At 41.2% G+C, this 20,538-nt stretch overlaps 1 protein-coding gene across 2 annotated transcripts in view; it reads right to left on the minus strand.

Annotated features, from left to right (window-relative positions):
* The window catches only part of LRP2 (LDL receptor related protein 2), a 201,900-nt gene that overhangs the window by 11,284 nt on the left and 170,078 nt on the right, over positions 1–20,538 (minus strand). For both annotated transcript variants that reach the window (XM_032355866.1, XM_032355865.1), the window contains exons 62-71: positions 19,474–19,596; positions 16,368–16,496; positions 11,524–11,655; positions 10,280–10,411; positions 8,408–8,551; positions 6,756–6,921; positions 5,000–5,128; positions 3,624–3,844; positions 2,682–2,858; positions 177–296 (exon numbers count right to left, since the gene is read on the minus strand). In XM_032355866.1, coding sequence (XP_032211757.1) covers positions 177–296; positions 2,682–2,858; positions 3,624–3,844; positions 5,000–5,128; positions 6,756–6,921; positions 8,408–8,551; positions 10,280–10,411; positions 11,524–11,655; positions 16,368–16,496; positions 19,474–19,596 — 1,473 coding nt within the window. The remainder of the gene's footprint in view (positions 1–176; positions 297–2,681; positions 2,859–3,623; positions 3,845–4,999; positions 5,129–6,755; positions 6,922–8,407; positions 8,552–10,279; positions 10,412–11,523; positions 11,656–16,367; positions 16,497–19,473; positions 19,597–20,538) is intronic.

Below are 20,538 nucleotides of genomic sequence, written 5' to 3' on the forward strand. Positions count from 1 at the left end.
GCTCTGTTCGTATTTCCCTATCTCCTCCCTCCTTCAAGCCACCCCTACTCTATCCTGCAAAGGACCCAGCACAGGGATTTTTCAGATTCCCGCAGAAGGTGTAACACTGGCAGGGAACCTGAGGAAAGCAGGGGAGTGTTCCCAAGCCTCCGTAGCTGCCCAGGCAGTGGCCTTACCTGCATTACAATCAGTGCTGCTCCCCGCGATGAAGGCGGACCCTTGGGGGCAGGCACAGCTATACCCTCCAGGTCTCAGGAGGCAGAGGTGACTGCAGACATTTTTACAGCGATTGGGCACTGGAATGCACATGAAAACAGCGGTTAGGATCCAAGGAGGAAATGAGAACGCCAACCAAGGATATGCTCATCAACTGAGTTGTGGCCCTTCCATCCTACTCCTGTACGGCTCACATGTTCTCCTGGCATTTACCTAGCTCTGCCCTTGCCCTGGCAGGTGTGGAAGCAGGTGTCTAGTGCACTGCATGACCTCAAAACCTAGTCAATGCAAAACAATCTGAGATAGTTCAAAAGACCAGTAAGACCCTATTATTATGTCAAGATTTCTCATTACCATAGATCATAATGTATCCAGATCAAATGTTAGATATGATTTCTACCCTACCCTCATAGGAGGACCTTCTTCTGGACTTCTTTGGTTCTCCTACTTGCAAGACAAGGGAACTTAAGGCTGTGATTATCAGAATCACCTGGGAGCTATTTCACCACTATTGATGCGCAGTCACAGAAATTCAGATTTTAATTGGTCTAGGATACAACAAAAGTATTACCATTAAAAGCTTACCAAGTAATTCTGGAGTCTTCTGAACTCTATCCTAGCCTATTATTATGATATCTCCAAGATACAGATGATCTCTAAATTCCTTCACAGACGTATTTTTTAAGTGATCCTGATTCATTGTCATTTGATGTGGAATCACACACAAGGCATGGCTATAAAATTGTAAACCATTTCCCAAAGACTTACACAAAATCTGCCCATTTCTTCAGCTCTCTAGAGCAGAACTTTTCCAACTTGAATGTAATACAAATCACCTAGGAAATGAGACTCCAAAAGGTTGGGTGAGGCCTGACAGTCTTGCATTTCTCACCAACTCCCTTAAGATACCAGTGCAACTCGTCCATGGCCCACTCTTGTGTAGGGCCTGGACAGGACTTTTCAAATGTGGTTCCTTTACCAGCAACACCAGCATCAGTTGAGAACTTATTTGAAATGGACATTTTTAGGCCACCTCAGGTCTATTAAATCAGAAACCCCTCAGGTGGGGCCCAACAAGCTCTCTAGATGATTCTGATACATGCTCAAATGGTAGAACTACTTGTGCAGAGTAAATGCTCATCTGACAAAGCTGGGCTAGGTCCCCGGCATACACAGTCATCAGCCCTCTCTTAAGGGGGCCCAGCTGACTCCAGATTTTCCTCTAACTCCTAGGTAGCCTTCTCTACAAAGGCCAGAGAGTGGGCTCACCATGTGTACTGTGCTCTCTCCTCCTGTCTTCAAAACTGCCCAGGATGAGAGTCCCAGCTACACGGAAGACATAAGGGCTATTGTATCAGTGGAGTTCCTTATACGTGAGAGGAACATAAAACCTCTTTACACAGTTTTGGAGATTAACTGAGGTAACCATCTGTCAGAAGTAACACTTGAAGAGACAATCTGACTTATAGAGCTTAATAAACGTTTATTTCCTTTCCTTTCTTCAAGAATTTCCCTTCCAGGGCATCTGGGGGGCTCAGCCGGTTACATGTCTGCCCTCAGCTCGGGTCATGACCCCAGAGTCCTGGGATCAAGTCCCAGGTTGGGAATCCCTCCTCAGCGGGGAGTCTGATTCTCCCTCTGACCCTCCTGCTCTCCTGCTCTCTCTCTCTCTCCACCCCCTCTCTCAAATAAATAAATAAATCTTTAAAAAAATAATAATAATAAGAAGAATTTCCTTTCCCTTTCACCTTACTCCATTCAACGGTGAGGATGAATTAGAACACAGCTAACCTGATGAAATAGGACCCACAACTAAGAAGATGGGAAGACAGGAGGAGACAGCATATGACTGACAATTTTAAACTAGGTTCTCATAGCTCAGGATAACGTGACTCACCTAGCCTTGGAATTGTAAGGGTGTGTAACACCAACCATATCCAGGAAACCTGTTGTAACCCACCTGACACCCACTGAGTAGGATTTTTTTTTTTTTTAAAGATTTTATTTGACAGACAGAGATCACAAGCAGGCAGAGAGGGAGAGAAGGGGAAGTAGGCTCCCCGCTGAGCAAAGAGCCCGATGCGGTGCTTGATCCTAGGACCCTGAGACCATGACCCGAGCTGAAGGGAGAGGCCTAACCCACTGAGCCATCCAGGCGCCCCCCCCCCAGCAGAATTTTGATGCCTGCTGGATTCTGTGGCCTAGAAGTATAAACCTGCAATTCCAATGAGGACTGAAATATTTTTACTTCATGCCTGCTGGTGATGTACATAATTGCATCTGACCTCCAATTTTATCTTTCTCTGGTCAAAATGGTCTACACACAGACACGCACACACACTCCCCTTTCATGGGCCAAGAGATCAGACTATTATAATCCATTACCACTTTCCAACAATATAGCCATTAATTTGAAATAAAGTTTCCAGATAATAAGGAACATCTTATTCCAAGGTTGGTGTTACCTGACCGATCGTATCTGTGTTGATGGAAGATTCGAACTTGAGTGAGCCACGGGTTCACCATCAGCATTTTCTCTTTCTCATCTCGCCCAAATTTATCTTGCTTCCACACTTCTCCCTTATTCCTAGATATCCAGTAAAACTGGCCTTCGAAGATGTCCAGACTATATGGGTTCCCTGCTGTTTACCCACCGAGGAAAGCCAAAGCAAAACAAGGTTATTGAACAGAAAATACCCTACCCCTCTTTTATATCAGATATCATTATGCTTGAATTAATCCCTATTACAACATTCAGGCAGACTTTCTCTACTGTGACCACAGAAGTGTGCAATGTTGGGAGATCAAGATGACAGATGTTGAACTAGATTAATGCCTACTGGTTGATGGCAATTACAGGGAACCTGCCCACTTTCAAGTTGCTGATTTAATTTTATGTTTGCACAACAATTTGTATGGCAGAGATTCTATTTTTTTTCCTTTGAACGTAAGACACCGCTTATCACACAGCGCTAACAGGTACTGGATTGTTGCAATTCTGCAGAAAATCTGGAGAAGAAAACAAAATGCTTCTCTCCTTCTAGATGTTTCCAGTTGTACAAAGTAAGCAATTGAGCATAATCGAAACAAATGGCTCTAGAAGTGGTTAGACATGGGTTTCCACTGGTACACCTGAAATGCCACTGTATCAGGCCAACTTAACAGGAAATTCAGCTATTCCAGTATCTGTCGCTAAGAGCAACTTTAAAAAATTATGTTACAAGGAAAAAAACCTTAATTATTGCTAATGGATTCATTTGCATTTAAATGAGCAGCTGGGGATTGGAAGGAGTGATAGCTAAGAAACTGTATCCACCTAAGATCAGGTTCTTCCTGGAGAAAACGGGCAGACACTAGAAATATATTTCTTGATTACAGAACATATTAAAATCTAACCTATTTCTAACCTGTATTTGCAACAATTCTTCTATCAGTCCCATCATGTTTTATGGTTTCAATATTGCTCTCCTTGAAGTCACTCCAGTAGATCCGGTCATCATTCAAATAATCAATAGTAAGGCCTGTTGGCCAACCAAGGTCCCCCTGCACCAGGGCTTTCCGATGTTGTCCATCCATCCAGGCAGACTCAATTTTAGGTTCTCCGCCCCAGTCAGTCCAGTACATAAGCCTGTAACAGAAGGTTGACAGAAGCATGACCTTCCAGCAGGGAAATCTGCTGTGTGTCATAGAGATCTGGGTGCTAAGTGATGCGGTTTTTGCACTTTACTTTAGAAGACAGGGTGAGAAAAGGAGGAGCCAGTGTATCTGTGGTCTATCCTTCTTGAAAACTTCCTCCATAAAGATTGCCCAGCCCTGTTTGAGTATATATATTCAGACACTTTAAAATGTATAATCACAAAAGCTGTTCATTCTTCATAAAATATTTATTGAATGCCTTCTGTGTTAGCAGCACTGTTCTGTGTTTGAGATGTATCAGAGAATAAAATAAGGATTTTAACTTTAAAATGGATTATTTTGCATCCAATTAATAATTATAGAACTGCACAGACCAGGGATGGCACGATTTCAAATACCTGGAAGGACCAGGCAGGAGACGTAAATGAGTGGTGCATCACAGTTACAAACATCAAGGGATGGTAAGAGCAAAGCCCTGTCGAGAAGTTCCAGGCAACACTGCAGCAAGAAAGGCATCCCTACTGGGGCACCCAGGTGGCTCTGTCAGTTAGGAGTCCACCTATAGACTTTGGCTGAGATCATGATCTCATGGTTATGAGATCGAGCCGAGCCCTCCATCGGGCTCCGCTACTGGGCATGAAACCTCTCCCTCTCCCCCTCTAGGTAAAGAAGTCATTACCTACATAGTGTTACCAGTTGTTCTGATTTTTCAAGCCAAAAACATAGCTTAAACTTTTTTTTTAAGTGTTTGTAACTAAATTTTTAAAACCCTAAAACTCTGCTTTGTTCAAGTCCAATCTGTCTGTAGGCTGTATTTAGGCTACCAGCCACCACTTTGCAGACTCTAGTCTAATCATCAGGTTGAGACCGACCCTTAAATTCTATTGAGAAATGTGTGGATTTTAGACAAACTGGGCTATGGAAAAAATGTGACCAGAGGCCCTCCCCTTATGCAGTATCAGTCCGAGGCTAGGATGGTTCTAAATGATCTTTAGAGAATACTGTAATTCTTTAAGTTAGTAATAGATGCCACTCCAAATAGTCCAAGGACAATTTCAGTCCAATTAGGAAAAAATAATTGAGATACAAATTTTTGACAATCCACTGGAAAACATCTAGAACGTGAAGGACCCCTCCGAGTCCTTACCCTAGTTTGGGATTCACAGCCACTGCAGTTGGTTGATCCAGTCCGGTGGAAATCAGCCACTTTCTGTACCTCCCATCAAGTTTAGCCACCTCGATCCGTTTGGTCTTGGCATCTGACCAGTAAATATGCCTGAATTTAAAAAAACAAAATTAAACATCTAAAAAAGTCTCAGCGGGTCACTTCTGGGGAATAGGTTTAAAGATGAGAGCCTTCAATTTGGAAGCTGGGGCCAAGAAGACAACCACTTAGATAACCAGTGGTCAGAGAAGAGTTTCTTTCTCTGGGGAATGTCCCGGTATCTTCCGCCAAGAGTCTTTGGAAAGTTACGAGTGGAAGCCTAAGGAGTGGAGGGGGGACTCCTGCCTCATCTGCCAGCGTCAGTGATGATGATGGACTCACATCTGACATTGTGCTAGGAGACATGCACTGCCAGGTGGAAGTCATAAGGCACTGGTGAGCTGGCCAATTCCAACTGCCCTGGGACCCTGCTTCTGCTTAATGAAGAGCACCACTGGCATCAGCAGCAGTCCGGCATCAGCTCCAGGAATGAGTGGAAATAGCCTTTCCAAAATAACAAACTCAGCAAGGCCATCCTGCCCTGTTCCACTATCCTGCAGGTCTCAGTCCCGTACAAGCAGAAAGATTTCCATCAGTTTCTTCACGCACTCACTCATGAAGGCTAAGAAAGAAGTGAAACTTCAAACATGAATTGCCTGGTTGATTTTCAGAAGGAAGTGCTGAAGTCTAGAGTTTCAAGTTACTGACTCTCCAAATGCCTTGATTTCTGACAGAAAACACTGAAATGAGTGCCCTGATAGCCTGTGGGCACAGCAGGGACCTAATTAACTTCTTCAGAGATGCTCAAGTCTTCCAGAAGCACCAGACAAGTTTGTTAAAAGGTGAAAATTAATTTATGCTGTAAATGACTCTCCATTATCCCAGAGGGCAACAAGCCCCTGAGCCTTTCCTCTCAAACATATTTTCATTATTCCTTCATTTTCAAGGACATGGGGAATTCAATAAATGTTTGAGCTCAGATCCTAATGTAATCCCTTTCCCATAAATGTCACTCCTGATGCAAGGCTCTTTCTTGAAGAAGGAGCTTATGAACTTTTCCACATCAGTTTGCATCTCCTGTATCCTACTTAAGGTTCATATTTAGGGATCACACAGAATGTCTGGCTCTGGTCCCTGGGGTTCTAGAAAATCTGAAAGAGCAGAACAAAGCTGACACCACTATGAACTCAAAACCAAACATTAAACAGGAAAGTCAAATTTCCAATCTGTTCAGACGAAACAGCCCTGCTGAAAACACAAGATGTGGATTGCTGCCCCTCAAAATAATTACCATAGAGAAAAATGTTTCATCTCAACTGCCTTGCTGGTAGGACTGGAGGCTGTTCCACTTCCTCACAAAATGGCTAGTGCTGCCATACTGAGAGTTCTGATTTGGGAATCCAAAACTTTGTTGGCAAGAACGCTTTCCTGGATATAATATAAGATCTTGACCTTGGTGCTCTCCCAAACCTTTTCATGGCATCCACAGAATATAGGAAATGATAATGTTTATTTGACACATTGGGATAAGCAGAGGTGGCGGAAGGAGCTAGATACGGCAAGCCCAGGCATCACACAGTTGCACCAGCGCTGAGGGCTACCCTTATCTGGACCAGCTTATAACTCACTGCCATGACAAGCTGTAGGGGGTCTGGCCAGGATAACAGAAGAGACAAGAGGGGAATGCCACTAAACTTACCTTCCAACCCAGTCCACTGCTAACCCATTTGGTTCCATTATGGATTTCAGGTTCAGGTTAACTTTCGACACAGGATTATTAGTACCAGATTCAAAGTTGGGGATGTAGGCACGTTTGATAGCTCCAGAATCAGAGCCATGCCCTAGCACAGTATAATACACGACACCTGCAAGGCAAGACACACAGTTGAGTTTCATGTTAAGGACATCAGATAAGGGAGGAAATGGGGGTCTAAGCAGGTCAACTGTTGTTCATTTACTGACATCTCTACTTCCTCATTGTTCCTATAAGACAAATAATTCAATTATACTGATCTGATCAAACCTCAGGACATCATACTTGAGCTACTAACTACAAATACTTCAACTGATAGCTTATTGATATGGACTTGGGTGTCTCTATTTCAAAGGCAACTTACTAAAATACATTTCAGCCAAGAGTCTGTATTTACTCTCAAGTTCTAGTTTCCCAAATGAAATGTACAGATAAGCCAGGGGCAGATTAGTCAATAACTTACAGTAAAGGAGCTATGTAGATGAGAAGTCCTATTTTGTGTATACACCAAAGGAAAGTGGACAGCAGGCATCTTAAAATGCATAGGAAGACTGCAACTTTTAAGGCAGACTTTTTAAGAAAAGATATACCTTCCTAGGTGTTTGCCATTCTTGAAACGTTTACTGCATCATGTAAATGAATGTGAAAACACAGCCATAATAAATCTTACATAGCATAGTTACTGCTAGTTTGCAAAACATTTTCACACCTGTTATCTCATTTGATCTTCAAAGAACTCTCCAGGGAGGCAGGCAGACAAGATTACTGTTCTTATTTTACAGTTAAGAAAAGGAGAACCAGAGAATTGTTATAATCGTTACAATTATTTAGTTATAAAGCTCAGTACATGAGGGAAAGAGGCATCTAAGATGAGTTTTCTGATTCCTGCCCCATTACCATCTCCCACACACACCAGAGAGCCATGAGAGACTCAACAATAAACATTTTTCATATTTTCATTCACTGAACTAAAGACCTCAAGCAACCAGCATATACACTGTTGGGTCAGATGCTGGGTCAGATGTTGGGTCAGATATTGGGTCAGATGTTGGGTCAGATGGTAGCCCTGCAGAGTCGAGTAAGATTCAATCCTACCTCCAAAGAGCCCATGGTTAAGGGACAGGGAGAAAATTATGTGGATGCCTGTAACTCAATGTTAACAGGTGCTGTAGTGAAAGCATGTATAAAACCTACAGGCTCACCCAGTGAGCAATTATGGAACTGTGCCCAGGAAGGGTTATAGAAGATATCAGAGGAGGGGACATTTGAACCGAGTCTTTGAAGTTTGAGTAGAAATTTTGAAGGGTACAGGGATAGGGGAGAACAATCCCTTCATGAGCAGAGATGAAGAAATAGTAAACAAAGGGATATGAGGTGGTCCTAAAAGGATAGTCCCCAGAGATGGGAGAAGGTTTGGTTAAAACTTGAGAATGTTTCGCTGGGACACATGGCCAAATTAAGGCGTCCTGAGCACACTGGATAGGAGGAGCTCTATCCTCCACTGCAACAAAATTTACTCACTAAAAATCAGATGCCCTAAAGTTTAAAACCTTGTAATTCAATTAATATCAACGGCAGCTGCCAAAGTTCATACTCACTGAGACCTATGCCTTCGGGGTCCCAATCATAATCAAGAGTCTGAATACGTTCCTCGCCTTCAAGATAATCTGAGAACCTCTCAGATGAGAGATTGTATTTGCGAATTCGTACGTTTTCAGGCAGTAGCAACAAAGGAGGGTTACCTGTTAAAAAAGACAAGGGCGGTTATATTTCTTTGAATTCTATCTGAACTCTTCTTTAAAATGAAGCAGATATAAAATAGTAAGTATCCTCCCACCTTTAAAAAAACACAAGTTTTTATAGGAATCTGACTACCTCTGCTCATCAATGGAACTAACGACTACCAACTGGGGTGCAAAATCTGTGACTGGACATTCTTGTCTCCATTCTCAGGTGGAAAGCTAGTATTTGTTAGGGATGTTATCACTTCTTTCTTCTTTGTCCTCTGTAGGTAATGGTTTAGAACAAGACAGGACTGAGACCCCCAGATAGTCTCCTCTTTTCCCCTGATTTTTTGCCCTTATTCACTGACAATGAAACAGACAAGGTTGCAGACAATCTGATGGAAGAAACACAGTTATGTAGAGTGATACCAGAAGTTTACCAGAATGTCCTCATTTCTATTCTTTACTGACAGATTTGGATTCTTTTAGCAGGTAATCGGCTCCACGACTCAATTTATCTCTCAGCTAATGACAAAAACAGCTTGTTCTTGTTCTCACACAAAGTAGCGATTTCAATGGTGACTCATCCTGAGGTGCACGGTCTATAATTTTAAAATTTAATTTACTTGCATAAGGTCAATCGAATCTCATTTAAGTAACTTTTGAAAGTTCACTTTATATATTTCTTCTGTCTTGGCGTTGTGTTTTATATGACCATGAGCATTTATTTCAGTCATCTCCTTAGTTAAAAGGAGTTAGCTAACTAGTTTTTAATTAGCTGACTAATTACCAGACCAATTGCTCAAATGCCTTTACCCTAGTTTTCATTCACTGTCAAAATGTTTGGGGGCGGGGGGTAAAACAATTTAAGAATGCTTGTCAGATGTATGCTTTAAAACCCAATTTGTATGAAGAATTTGGACAGCCATTTTACCCTTAATTTGCAAAGTAAAATGTTATTTCCTTATCTTCCATATCATGTTCTTTAAACTCTAACACAAACTTCAAATCTCTAAGACTCATAAAGACCTATACCCCCTGACGGGGATATCCTGATTTAGATCAGACCTCTGGAAATTTGGACTATATAAAACTTCTGCCACATAGTCTTTCTCTTTTTTCATGTCTATCTAGTACTTACTACTGCCTTCTATCAGGCCTGACTCTCAGATACCAGCATTAACCCAAAATGCAGAACTAGTGATTAAAGTTATAAATGAGCCATACTCCATCTGTGATCGGCAGCCCATGAACAATAAAAAAAATTTATCAACAGAATGTCCTTGATTTGCCCTGACTGAATGTGACTGTTTTTTGTGATCCATCCTGAATCACAGGGCCTCAAACCTTGATCTTGCAGTGGGAGCTGGAGGGCTTCATTAATTTCCTTCTGTTGACCACCACCCTACCACTCTCTAGGCAAGCTTTTGTTGTCTGAATATTCTGGAAGACGACACCTTGTTCACTTTTTGAAGTTTTATCAAGGCAGACAAGAGCCTAAGCCCAGAATAATAAACAATACTGACTCCTATTTTAATTCCTGCATATCTGTTGCAGTATTGCAGTTATTGTTTTAATCTGGCAGGAGAGGAGAGAGAAGAGCCTGGATGGGCACTGGAGGACAAGTAGCTGGTGAATTAAAAATAAGACTTTTGGAGTCTGAAGTTCACTTTCTGGTCTATTGAACTCATCAGCATTTAGTTCTCTGAAAGTCAACTGATTAATCCCAACATGAACCCATCATACCATCAGCTGCGCATCGTTTTCCATACTGGTCACTCACAGACCTGAAGCCTTCCGCACAGGAACACTCATAACTTCCTTTGGTATTCTGGCAGTTCTGGGGACAAACCCCAAATTGCTCACATTCATTGATGTCTGCAGATAAAACAAAAGCAAATATGCAACATCTGCTCCTAACCATTCCTTCCAGGCCCTGCCTCTATTGAAATCCAAAGTCATAAGCAATGAAGCCGGAGAAGGCTGCAGAGGAAGACAGGCAATGATGCGATCATTTGTGGAGCACTTCCTAAGCTTCAGACATTGTTTCACATGCTTTTCATGCTTGTGGCTCATTTAATTCTCCAAAATGACTCTGCAATATGGACGATGCCTAAACCCAAAGTCCCAAAGCTAATAAGCGATGAAGACAGGGTTCAACTACAACAGAGTGATTCTGTGCAATAGCCAAGCAAAACATTCACTTTTGGAAAGCTGCTGGATGTTGGGGTTGTTTGGTATATCACTTCTCTTGGCCTAACTAGCTTCAGGAGGGGGACTTTTTTTCATTCGGTTTCTTCACTGAGTTCTTAAGCTTCAGCTTCTGAAAGAACTCTCTCAGTCACCTGAGCATGAAACGTCATGAGTTAGAAAAAGCAAATTCAAATAATGAAATTCTACTCATTCCTTACCATCTTGATAAGCTACCTTCCAACTCCATACCTTAGATCTCACTTACGTCTGGCCTAAGTAGGTATGTAATAAAGTAGGTGTGTAATAAATAAAGTAGGTGTGCTATTGGACTTTGGACTTTGATGAAGAAAGTAAAACTTTATTTTTTAAAAATCTGATCGCCCACACTGATAAAATAAGCAGGCATTGCTTCTTAACACTTTGTGAGTCTTATCAATTCCACAGACATTACTGCCTAGCCATCTGCTAGGGACTGGCAAGAGAGCATGGAACAAAGGTAACTGGCATCCCTGAGTATTGCTTTTTGTTTTTTTTCCATGACCCAAGAAATTAAGACACAAAATCTTAACATTTGTCATCACAGGTTATATACACCTTGAATTACAGCTTACACTCTCATTCAGAACTGATCATCACCCTCTAACAGTATAATTATTTGTGCACTTAAGTATTTTAATGAACTAGAACTAAGAGTTTAGCCCCATTAAGGGAATAAAACAGTGGTTTAATAAAAGGGAATGAGTAGATAACCTGATGTATGAGCATCTCCTAATGGGAATTGGAGTAAATATACTTACCGTCACAGGAGTTTCTGTCCAACATACTGGCTTCAAACCCAGGTCTACAGGAGCAGATAAAGCCTCCTTCACTTAACTGTGTACAGTTTTGTTCACATAGATTCTCTGCACATGATCTTTCTTTTCCTGTGTCTGGGAAAAACAATCTCAGCATTACAAATAAAAGGTATAAATCTACCTACAGTCTACTGTAAGACATCTCAAGATAATCCCTTTCCGTAAGTCTTTGTAGAAGACTGAAGGCTTCTGTATATTCAGATATCTGGTAATGGGGCAAATGTCATTTATATAATTGTATATAATGTTAGATGCTTGAGGCAATCTTCCCACTGTACTCAGCACTGCCAGGCTTCCCAGAGCATCCAATTCCAGAGTGCATAACTATGAAGTCTGGGGCTCTTTACAACTGTAACCATCTGCTACATACATACATACATACATACACGTGTGTGTACATATATACATGTATGTATACATGCACATGTATGTATGATGTAGATGGTTCATATGTGTATACATACATATATGTGTATATATACATATATATGAAATAGGGATTAAGATAGATGTAGTATGTGTAATATATATCCTGTTATGTGTGTAATAAAGAACAATGGTACAGTTTAAAGCAACATAACAAACAGGAGGAAATTATAATGTTTTAAGACGACCAACAGAGATATGTGTACACATACCAAGTGTTGGCCAGGGCACAGTAACATGCATATAGTTATCAGTCATCCAACTGCTTTAAGAACCATAAAGTGGCACACATGGAAAGAAATTTTGCAACATGTATGAATCAAGGACTTTAAAAATACTCACTTTATTGTACAGCTATTCCACATTAATGCATTTTCCCTCAAAAAGGAATAAAAAAGGTGTACTATGATTTATGTTTAAGGATTATAAATTGTTGATAAAATTCTGAAAACAACTTGAACAATTACTGTTTACTGTGTTTTATCAAACCCAAGTAAGACACTATTGATGCCCTATTTTATATAATGCTAAAATGGAAACACTCTGGGACTTACACTCCGGCATGTTATCAATTGAAGAACTATTCTTGTTTCAGAGATATTTAAATGTGAAAATAAATATGCATCTTACAATCAATGAGTTATGATCTACATGGAAAATATCTATTAACAAAAATGGAGGGAAAGATAGTAATACTAAATATAGAATATATCTTTAAATTTTTTAATATTAAGAATTGATTTTTGCACGTATATGTGCAAAGAAAGACAATGAAATACACCAAACTTAAGATTAGTTTGCTTTTAGTTATGGGAGTCCAGTGATTTTTACTTTTGATCATCAATATATTTTTCTGGATTTCACAGCTTTCGTAATACAAAGAAAAAATTCAACAGTGGTTCATTTTTATAGGGCTTATATGAATGACTCTTGTTATCTGTGCTATCCTGGGGTCCAGACACTCCAGGACAGACTTTTAACATTTCAGATACCATCCTCACACTTCACTGCTTATCATTGCCCTGAGTTCTTATCTCTGCCAATATCTGTCAAAGCCATCTGGCTTTCATTTTTGTTATTATTGTAAGTTTGCTTCTTCTATCCTGAGTCTCCATCTACCCTCAAACCTAGATCTTACAAGGAAGCAGACAAAGATGAACACACCTAATGAGTGATAATGGAGGCCAAGGCGGGGGAAGTGTGGTGATTATCCCCATTAAGGATTTAAGCTTTATCTGCATTTCAAATAAAATATCTCTAGGTCACAGGCTTCTGAATATTTTAGCCAATGAGACTGTAGTATTTCCTGCTCATTTCTTCCCAAGCAAAACACACTTCTATCTGTCTGTCTCCTACAGTAGGAAATGAGGATCCTTTAAGGATATGATGACTATTTAAGTATATATGGTTTGAATACACTAAAAACACTGAGTTTCAAAAAAGGAAAAAAATCAGAAAATAAAGCACAAGAGCATGCAATGAAATGCTGCCCTTGGAGCTCAAACTTCAAAGCTATATACATGAAAACCTCAGTTTAGCTCTTAAGAACTACACATTGCTAAATAAATCTATCTAGATTTTTTTATTTCTTCAGAGTCAGCTTCACTGCTTTCTGGCTTTCTAAGAATTTGGTCATTTGTCTAATTTGTTGACGTGAAGTTTCTCATACTATTCCCTTATAATCTTTTAAATTTCTGTAAGGTTGGTAGTGATGTCTCCTCGATAATGTTAATAAATATGGCCTGTTTTATATTCTTGGATAGCCTTTAGACAGTCACATAACCTCCTTGGGTCTCATGTGCATGTTAGACTCTATAATCTTCTCCTAGCTCTAAAATCTACAACATGACTAAAGATCCCAGGAAATAAATATTTCTGGACCAAGTGCCCCCCTGAGTGAGTTACACTCTTATGAAACAAGAGTCCTTCAAACAAGAGCAGAAACCATGTAACACTGTAAGATTCTTCCCCAAATATGAGGAACTTATGACTTATTTCAGTAACAATCACCATCTTAATCCACAAACAACAGATCATATCCAAACCCAAACATATGACACTCTAAAAATATTCCTATCTTTCCTTTCCTGATTTTAAAATACTTTTTAAAAAGCAAACATAAGCACCGAACATCAGAGATCCTGTTTAAATAGTAAGAAGAGGAGAAAGGGAAAATAAAAGAAAGACAAGGGGATTAGTAGCACCCAAGAAATGGTATCTTATTTTATTTTTTAAAAGGATTTTATTTATTTATTTGACATACAGAGAGATCACAAGTAGGCAGAGAGGCAGGCAGAGAGAGTGGGGGAAGCAGGCTCCCTGCCAAGCAGAGAGCCCGATGAAGGACTTGATCCCAGGACCCTGAGATCATGACCTGAGCAAAAGGCAGAGGCTTAAACCACTAAGCCACCCAGGTGCCCCAAGAACTGGTATTATTAAATAAGAATTCTGTGTCTCAAATTATCGACCCACAGCAGTAAGACTGATACACTATCACATATTCACTTAATACCTAAAAACAAATGCTATTTCTGTACCTTAAATTAATACCTATGCTACTTATTTCTTTAAATAAGTCCTGCTTTTAATCGAATGTTATTTGAATTAAAAGGACTGTAGTCAATTGTTAAGCTTTTTAAATGGCTAACTAAAAGAGAAACTAAGGTTTGACCCAAGCCCAACTAGAAAATACTCTAAACTCTTGGAACAGCTTACTTATCCGTCTCAGCACCAGAACTCAAATCTAACACCCAGTTTTGCAAATCCTGTCATGATCATGCATTTTAAAATATTTAATCAAGTCACATTGCTATGTCAAAAATTCCAAGCCCCAGGACGCCTGGGTGGCTCAGCTGGTTAAGCAGCTGCCTTAGGCTCAGGTCATGATCCCAGCATCCTCGGATGGGAGTTCCACATCAGGCTCCTTGCTCAGCAGGGAGCCTGCTTCTCCCTCTGCCTCTGCCTGCCATTTCTGTCTGCCTGTGCTCACTCTCTCCCCCGCCCTCTCTGATAGATAAATAAATAAAATCTAAAAAAAAAAAAAAAAAATTCCAAGGTCCACTAGGCAAGTACGTAAAATAAAGGACAAATCAATGCATTAATGATCAATTAGTTACCCTCCTTTGTAACTCACACAGGAGAAAAGTTGCCCGGAAATCACTGGGAAGTCTCAGGAAAAAAAAACATTAAAGCCTAAGAAGTTAAAAAATATGTGGAGCTAAGATGACTAAGTCATGGGCTCCTAGAGTCTGAAGAACTTTTTTTGGTTTTCCTATGAAGCAACTGAGGCCAGGAGAGGTCAGTTGATGCCCAAAGGGGCACAGGTAGTGGCCAAGGAAACTAGAGGCCAGCTCTCGTCATCTGGAGTCACAAAACTATTCAAATTCTGCCTCTGCCACACTGTATGACCTCAAGCAACTTCTTAAGCTCTCTGAGATTATTTATACAGATAAGACATAATAGTAACCCAGTGGGGTTTGTTTGAGTGACAAATTAGATAATGTATGTGCAAGGATTTCCTAAGAGCTCTAAAGGACTAAAAAGGTGTGAATTATTAACATGCCATTCCAACATTTCCATCACAATACTGAACTAGAACCACTCCTTGATTGTGTTCCTTATCTTTTTCCTACACAAAGTAGTCCCTCTACTTTAAAAATAAAAATAAATGTTCCTCCTGACAACCCCATCTTTATGGGGTTAAGCTTTTCCCCTTAGTGCCGAAGGATACTGCATTTGGCTTAAGGCGGGAAAAAAATACGCAGACTAGAAAACAAAATACACAGCTTTAAGGTGCTGAGAGGCACCTAGTTAACTGGGGGGAGATGCTCTGGAGTTAGGCAGATCAGAATTTAAATCCTCAGCCTCTTGATGGCAAAAAGACATGCAGGTTTTTCATACCTGCAAGCCAGTTTCCTCATTAAAAAAAATACTTGAGGGGCACCTGGCTAGCACAGCTGGTTAAGCATCTAACTCATGATCTCAGGGTCATAAGATGGAGCCCCACGTCCGACTCTGCACCTAGCACAGAGTCTGCTTGGGTTTCTCTCTTCCTCTCACTTTGCCCCTCCCCACCCCCATTCTCTCTCCCTCTCATATAAACAAACAAATCTTTTTAAAAAATTTGGTGAACATTCTCAGCTCACGGGGTTGTTACAAGGGTAAAATGAGATAATCCTTGTAGTGTTTAGCACAATGTCTGGTATAGAGTACCTGCTCAGTAACAGCTAGCTACAGGCTTGATTGCAATTCAGAGCACAAAATAAAGAGAAATATGTGGTTATGTTCTTTACGTTATTGCACACTCTCGTTAGGTAAACCCGAGTTATTACGATGAAATACAATAATCAATATTTACTTACTGCAACCAGTTTCATCAAAATGGTCACCACAATCATCAACATCATCGCATACAAGAGACTGTGAAATGCAATGTCCATTGCTACACTTAAATTCGTTTTCTGTACAAGGTCTAGAGGTCGAAGCTAAACCTGTAATTTAAGAACAGAAGTTCAAGTCAAAGTCAAAACTTTCTCTTCTGTGGAACAAGATGCTTCCCTGTGTGGCAGACAGCTATTGCTCACAGGTAAGCCTGTGCTTCCCTACATTCCCGACTCCCTTGCAGTTGTGTTGGAACCATGTGACTAGTTCTGGCCAATGGGCTACGAGTAGGAAGTGATGTGTCTCACTTCCCAACTGAAGCAATTAAAGCTTCTGTGTCTCCCGCTTTGGCAACCTTGGAAGTCATGGGTTTCAGGTGGCCCAGCTACAAGTTGGAGGGGCTGGGCAACATGCACTGGCCTTTACTTGGGTGAGAAGTGAGTCTTCATAAGGTATCACCCCTGAGAGTTGCAAATTTGTTGGGTGCAGAGGTGGCATGAGATACCCTGAATAGTAAAAATGTAAGGTACTTTCATAATAAAAAGGTAAATTATGGGATGCTGTCTTCATGGTCAGGAGGCAAGCAATGAGGAAAGAGATATTGGAGATAGGAAAGATGGAGACCCATATGATGCAAAGGCAAAGACTTTGGTGAAAGTGTCACTTTGGAAAAATTGGAAAGCAGATCACCTGCTTGTTGAACCTGCTGATCTAGGGAAAGAGATGAGAAAACGGGATGCTAGTAGTGTGCATTGCTTGCCATTACCTGAGTTTGGCAGGGGAGTATCAATCAGAGAAAAAGTTCAGGGAAGAGCCGGTTGATTTATAAGCAGAAAAGAAATAAAGCCCAGCAATTTGATGTGTGGGAAAAGCTGACTCCATTTAGGTCCTAACAGTGAGATTATGAAGTTTAGAAGGCTTTGAGACACAAATAACCAGTAAAACCTCTAAGTTGGATGAAATAATGGCCCATCTACTTTTCTAGATGGGCTGAATGTAACCGATGATCAGTTGAGACAAAGGTGCGTGAGAAAAACAAAGATATAAAGCAGATTCAAAAGCTATGTCTCAAAGGAAACAGCCGTGCCCACTGGTCCTCTGGAACTGCTAGCGGCTGGTGAATGTGATGAGTCTCTCATTCTTTCTTGCCCAATGGGATCTATTTCTATTATGCTTCCCCTGATCTACTACTATCTCTTAGGGGCAGAGTGGCATAAATAAAACTTGTTTAACTAGTTTTTGTTTCTTCAAACCAAGAGGAACCTTGTCTGCAACTGACAGCAGGACTGAAGCCTATTACCCAGGACTCCTGGATTTCAGTTACTGAATGGGACTATGAGTCATGTCCCTTGGGGACAGGTTCAGGGTGTTCTATGCATAGGAAGAAAAGTATAAACGGATTCTTAGTGACACAAGGGCAAATTGTGGCAAAACCACTGGTATTCATTAAAAACCCCTGCACTTCCCTGCAGTGAGATTGGAACCCTGCGACCAGTTCCAACCAAAGGATCACAAGCACAAGCAAGATCTATCACTTCCACGCCCGGGAAAATACAAATCTGCATGCTTCCTTCATTTCTGTCTTCTCCTGCTTGGCAACCTTGAAGACTACGTGTTGCAGGTGACACACTTACAGGATGGAGAACTGCCTGACCTTCATCAAACTTTACATCAACCTCTGCTCCCGGGGCGCCTGGCTGGTGCAGACGGTTGGGCATCCAAGTCGTGGTTTCAGCTCAGGTCATGATCTCCGAGTTGTGCGATCTAGCCCTGTAGTGGGCTCTGTGCTGAGCACAGAGTCTGCTGGGGTTTCCCTGTCCCTCTGCCCCTCTCTGCCTCATGGTCTCTCTCAAATCAATCAATCTTAAGAAAAAAAATTCAACCTCTGCTACTTTAAGCCACTGAAATGTTGTGGTTTGTCTATTTTGATGGCAAGCAGTGATTCCTCTAACATCCAATTCTTTGGGAAGAGTAAGCTTACAGCCCCTTTTATCCACTCTCAAATTTGACCACATGCTCCAATTGTCTTGCTCCATTAAAGAAAAAAGAAAGAAAGAAAGAAAAGGCAATAGCAATAAGGGAAATGGAAACAGAATGGGAGAAGGTGAAACCTGCTCAAAATTTTTAAAATGTCCTACTTCTTGGTTTTCATCCTTTTGTACCAGGCCTCAAATAAACCTAGGAACGATGTTAAAACCATAGAGCCACCTCTGCCAAAAAGAACCAAAAAACTGTAAGTACGTAAGTACAAGCCAGAGTGCTGCCGGAGTGTCCTCGTCCTGACACAGAGCTGTCAGTGAGCATTCTAAGGCCACAGCAATACAAAGGATGGGACATAGAAAAAAATGAGTCATTTATCTAAATTTTCCCAAAGAGCATCCTTTTCGGAAGAAAAGTAACTGGGAGTCAGGGGAAATCATTTCTCTTACTGACTTTTCTCTAGATAAATTACCCCCAAATTAATCAACTCTCCCCTTCAATGGACAGATTTTAAAACATTCTCACAAGAGGAAAGCGCAGATTTTTTTCTTCCAGTATCTGTAACATTTAACACCACCGGTTTGAAACTTCTATCTTAAAATAATCCAGAATTTAACTCTTCTGGGAAATGAATTTCCACTTTAAAGATGCACATAGGACCAGCTCTGTTAACACCGGTGCTGCCTTTTTGAGCGTGATCATTTCAGCTGAGCATTCAGCAGCTCACGTGCCTAGATTAACAATTAGCAACTCGAGGCTGAAGAGTGACCAAAACTCATTTTTGAAAATAAATAAACCATTAATATGTGAAGCGTGAGTCAACTAGCATTTAGTGTTTGTTCTCAATGTCTCAAAAAAACCCTTATTGACTACGTAAATGAAGACTAAAAAATTAGACAACTTGCTCCAATGAGGCGGGAATAAGCAGGGGAGGGATGTATTTGAGTAGTGAGTGTGTTTATATGGTCTGGAAACAACTGTCAAAGGGGATCTGCAGCCGTAGGTCCAGCTCAGCCTCTACCGAACAAACTGAAATCCCAGAGGTACATTCTGCAAACTGCAGAAGACTTGGGGCCCTTAGTTTTCGCTCGTCTTCACTTTGCTTACACTGCTCCTCCTTCTCATCGCTCCCATCTCCACAGTCATCCACATGGTTGCACAGCTCGTGCTTATAAATACAGCGATTGTTGTCGCATCGGAACCGGTACGGTGATTCGCAGGAAACATCCACTGGAAGGCAAAACAGACAAGCAAGTTGAGAGTAGAAGTAGTATCTAAACGCTCTTGTGCCGGCACCAGGCTCGCTCCATTCATCCATTCATCTGTTCATTCAATGAACCAATCCACAAATCCACCTTGAGGATCCAGCACACACCATGTCACTGTGCTAGGAGCCAGAAACGATGCAGAACAACACAGACACTGTCCTGGAACTCACAGAACTTTCATTCTCACAGGAAAACAGACTTTGGCAATTAACCATTCAATTATAACTTTGAGAAGAGCCACAAACCAGACCTGCTATCATGGCATCTATGGTGGCAAGGGGTGGGAGTTGGGGGTAGGGTGCGTGGTGCTGATATAGATCAGAAGAGGCTGGGGGAAGATTTGGAGTCAGGAAGGAGCACAGCCCAGGTTTGGACCTGAATTATAATCCCTGCAGCCAGAGCACAGAATGAGGCGGACAATGACAAGCCATGAGGCTGGAGAGGCTGGCAGGACCATACATGAACACTTATCCTAATATTAAGAAGGCTGCTGTGATCTTTCTGACTGCAGTTGTCACTGACCCTCCAGAGCATGAAATTTCACACGGTGACAGACTTTCCTTCCTGAATGTCCTTACCTCTTACATTTAAAGTTGCTATTTCACAACTGACCTCTGACTCATCTTGTTGTCCAGAGTTAAACTTCTAGCTGATGCTTATGCACCTGTGAGGAACCCAAAGGTGGAACCCAAAGGTAGAACCCAGGTCCCTTACTTGTCCTCTGTGCAGGCCCCAGAGACTGGGTAATCTCAACATACACGTGTCTTCCACATGGAAGGCTTTGGCTATCTGATTTCTCCTTCTGCTTTTGCATCACACACAGGAACAAAAGCAGAAACTCATGATAAGATCGGCTGGGGATAAAAAAGTCAGACCTAAGAGCTGATTCTTAGAAGTACTGTTA

The sequence above is a fragment of the Mustela erminea genome, chromosome 8 (assembly GCF_009829155.1).
Source record: "Mustela erminea isolate mMusErm1 chromosome 8, mMusErm1.Pri, whole genome shotgun sequence".
Lineage (NCBI taxonomy): Eukaryota > Metazoa > Chordata > Mammalia > Carnivora > Mustelidae > Mustela > Mustela erminea.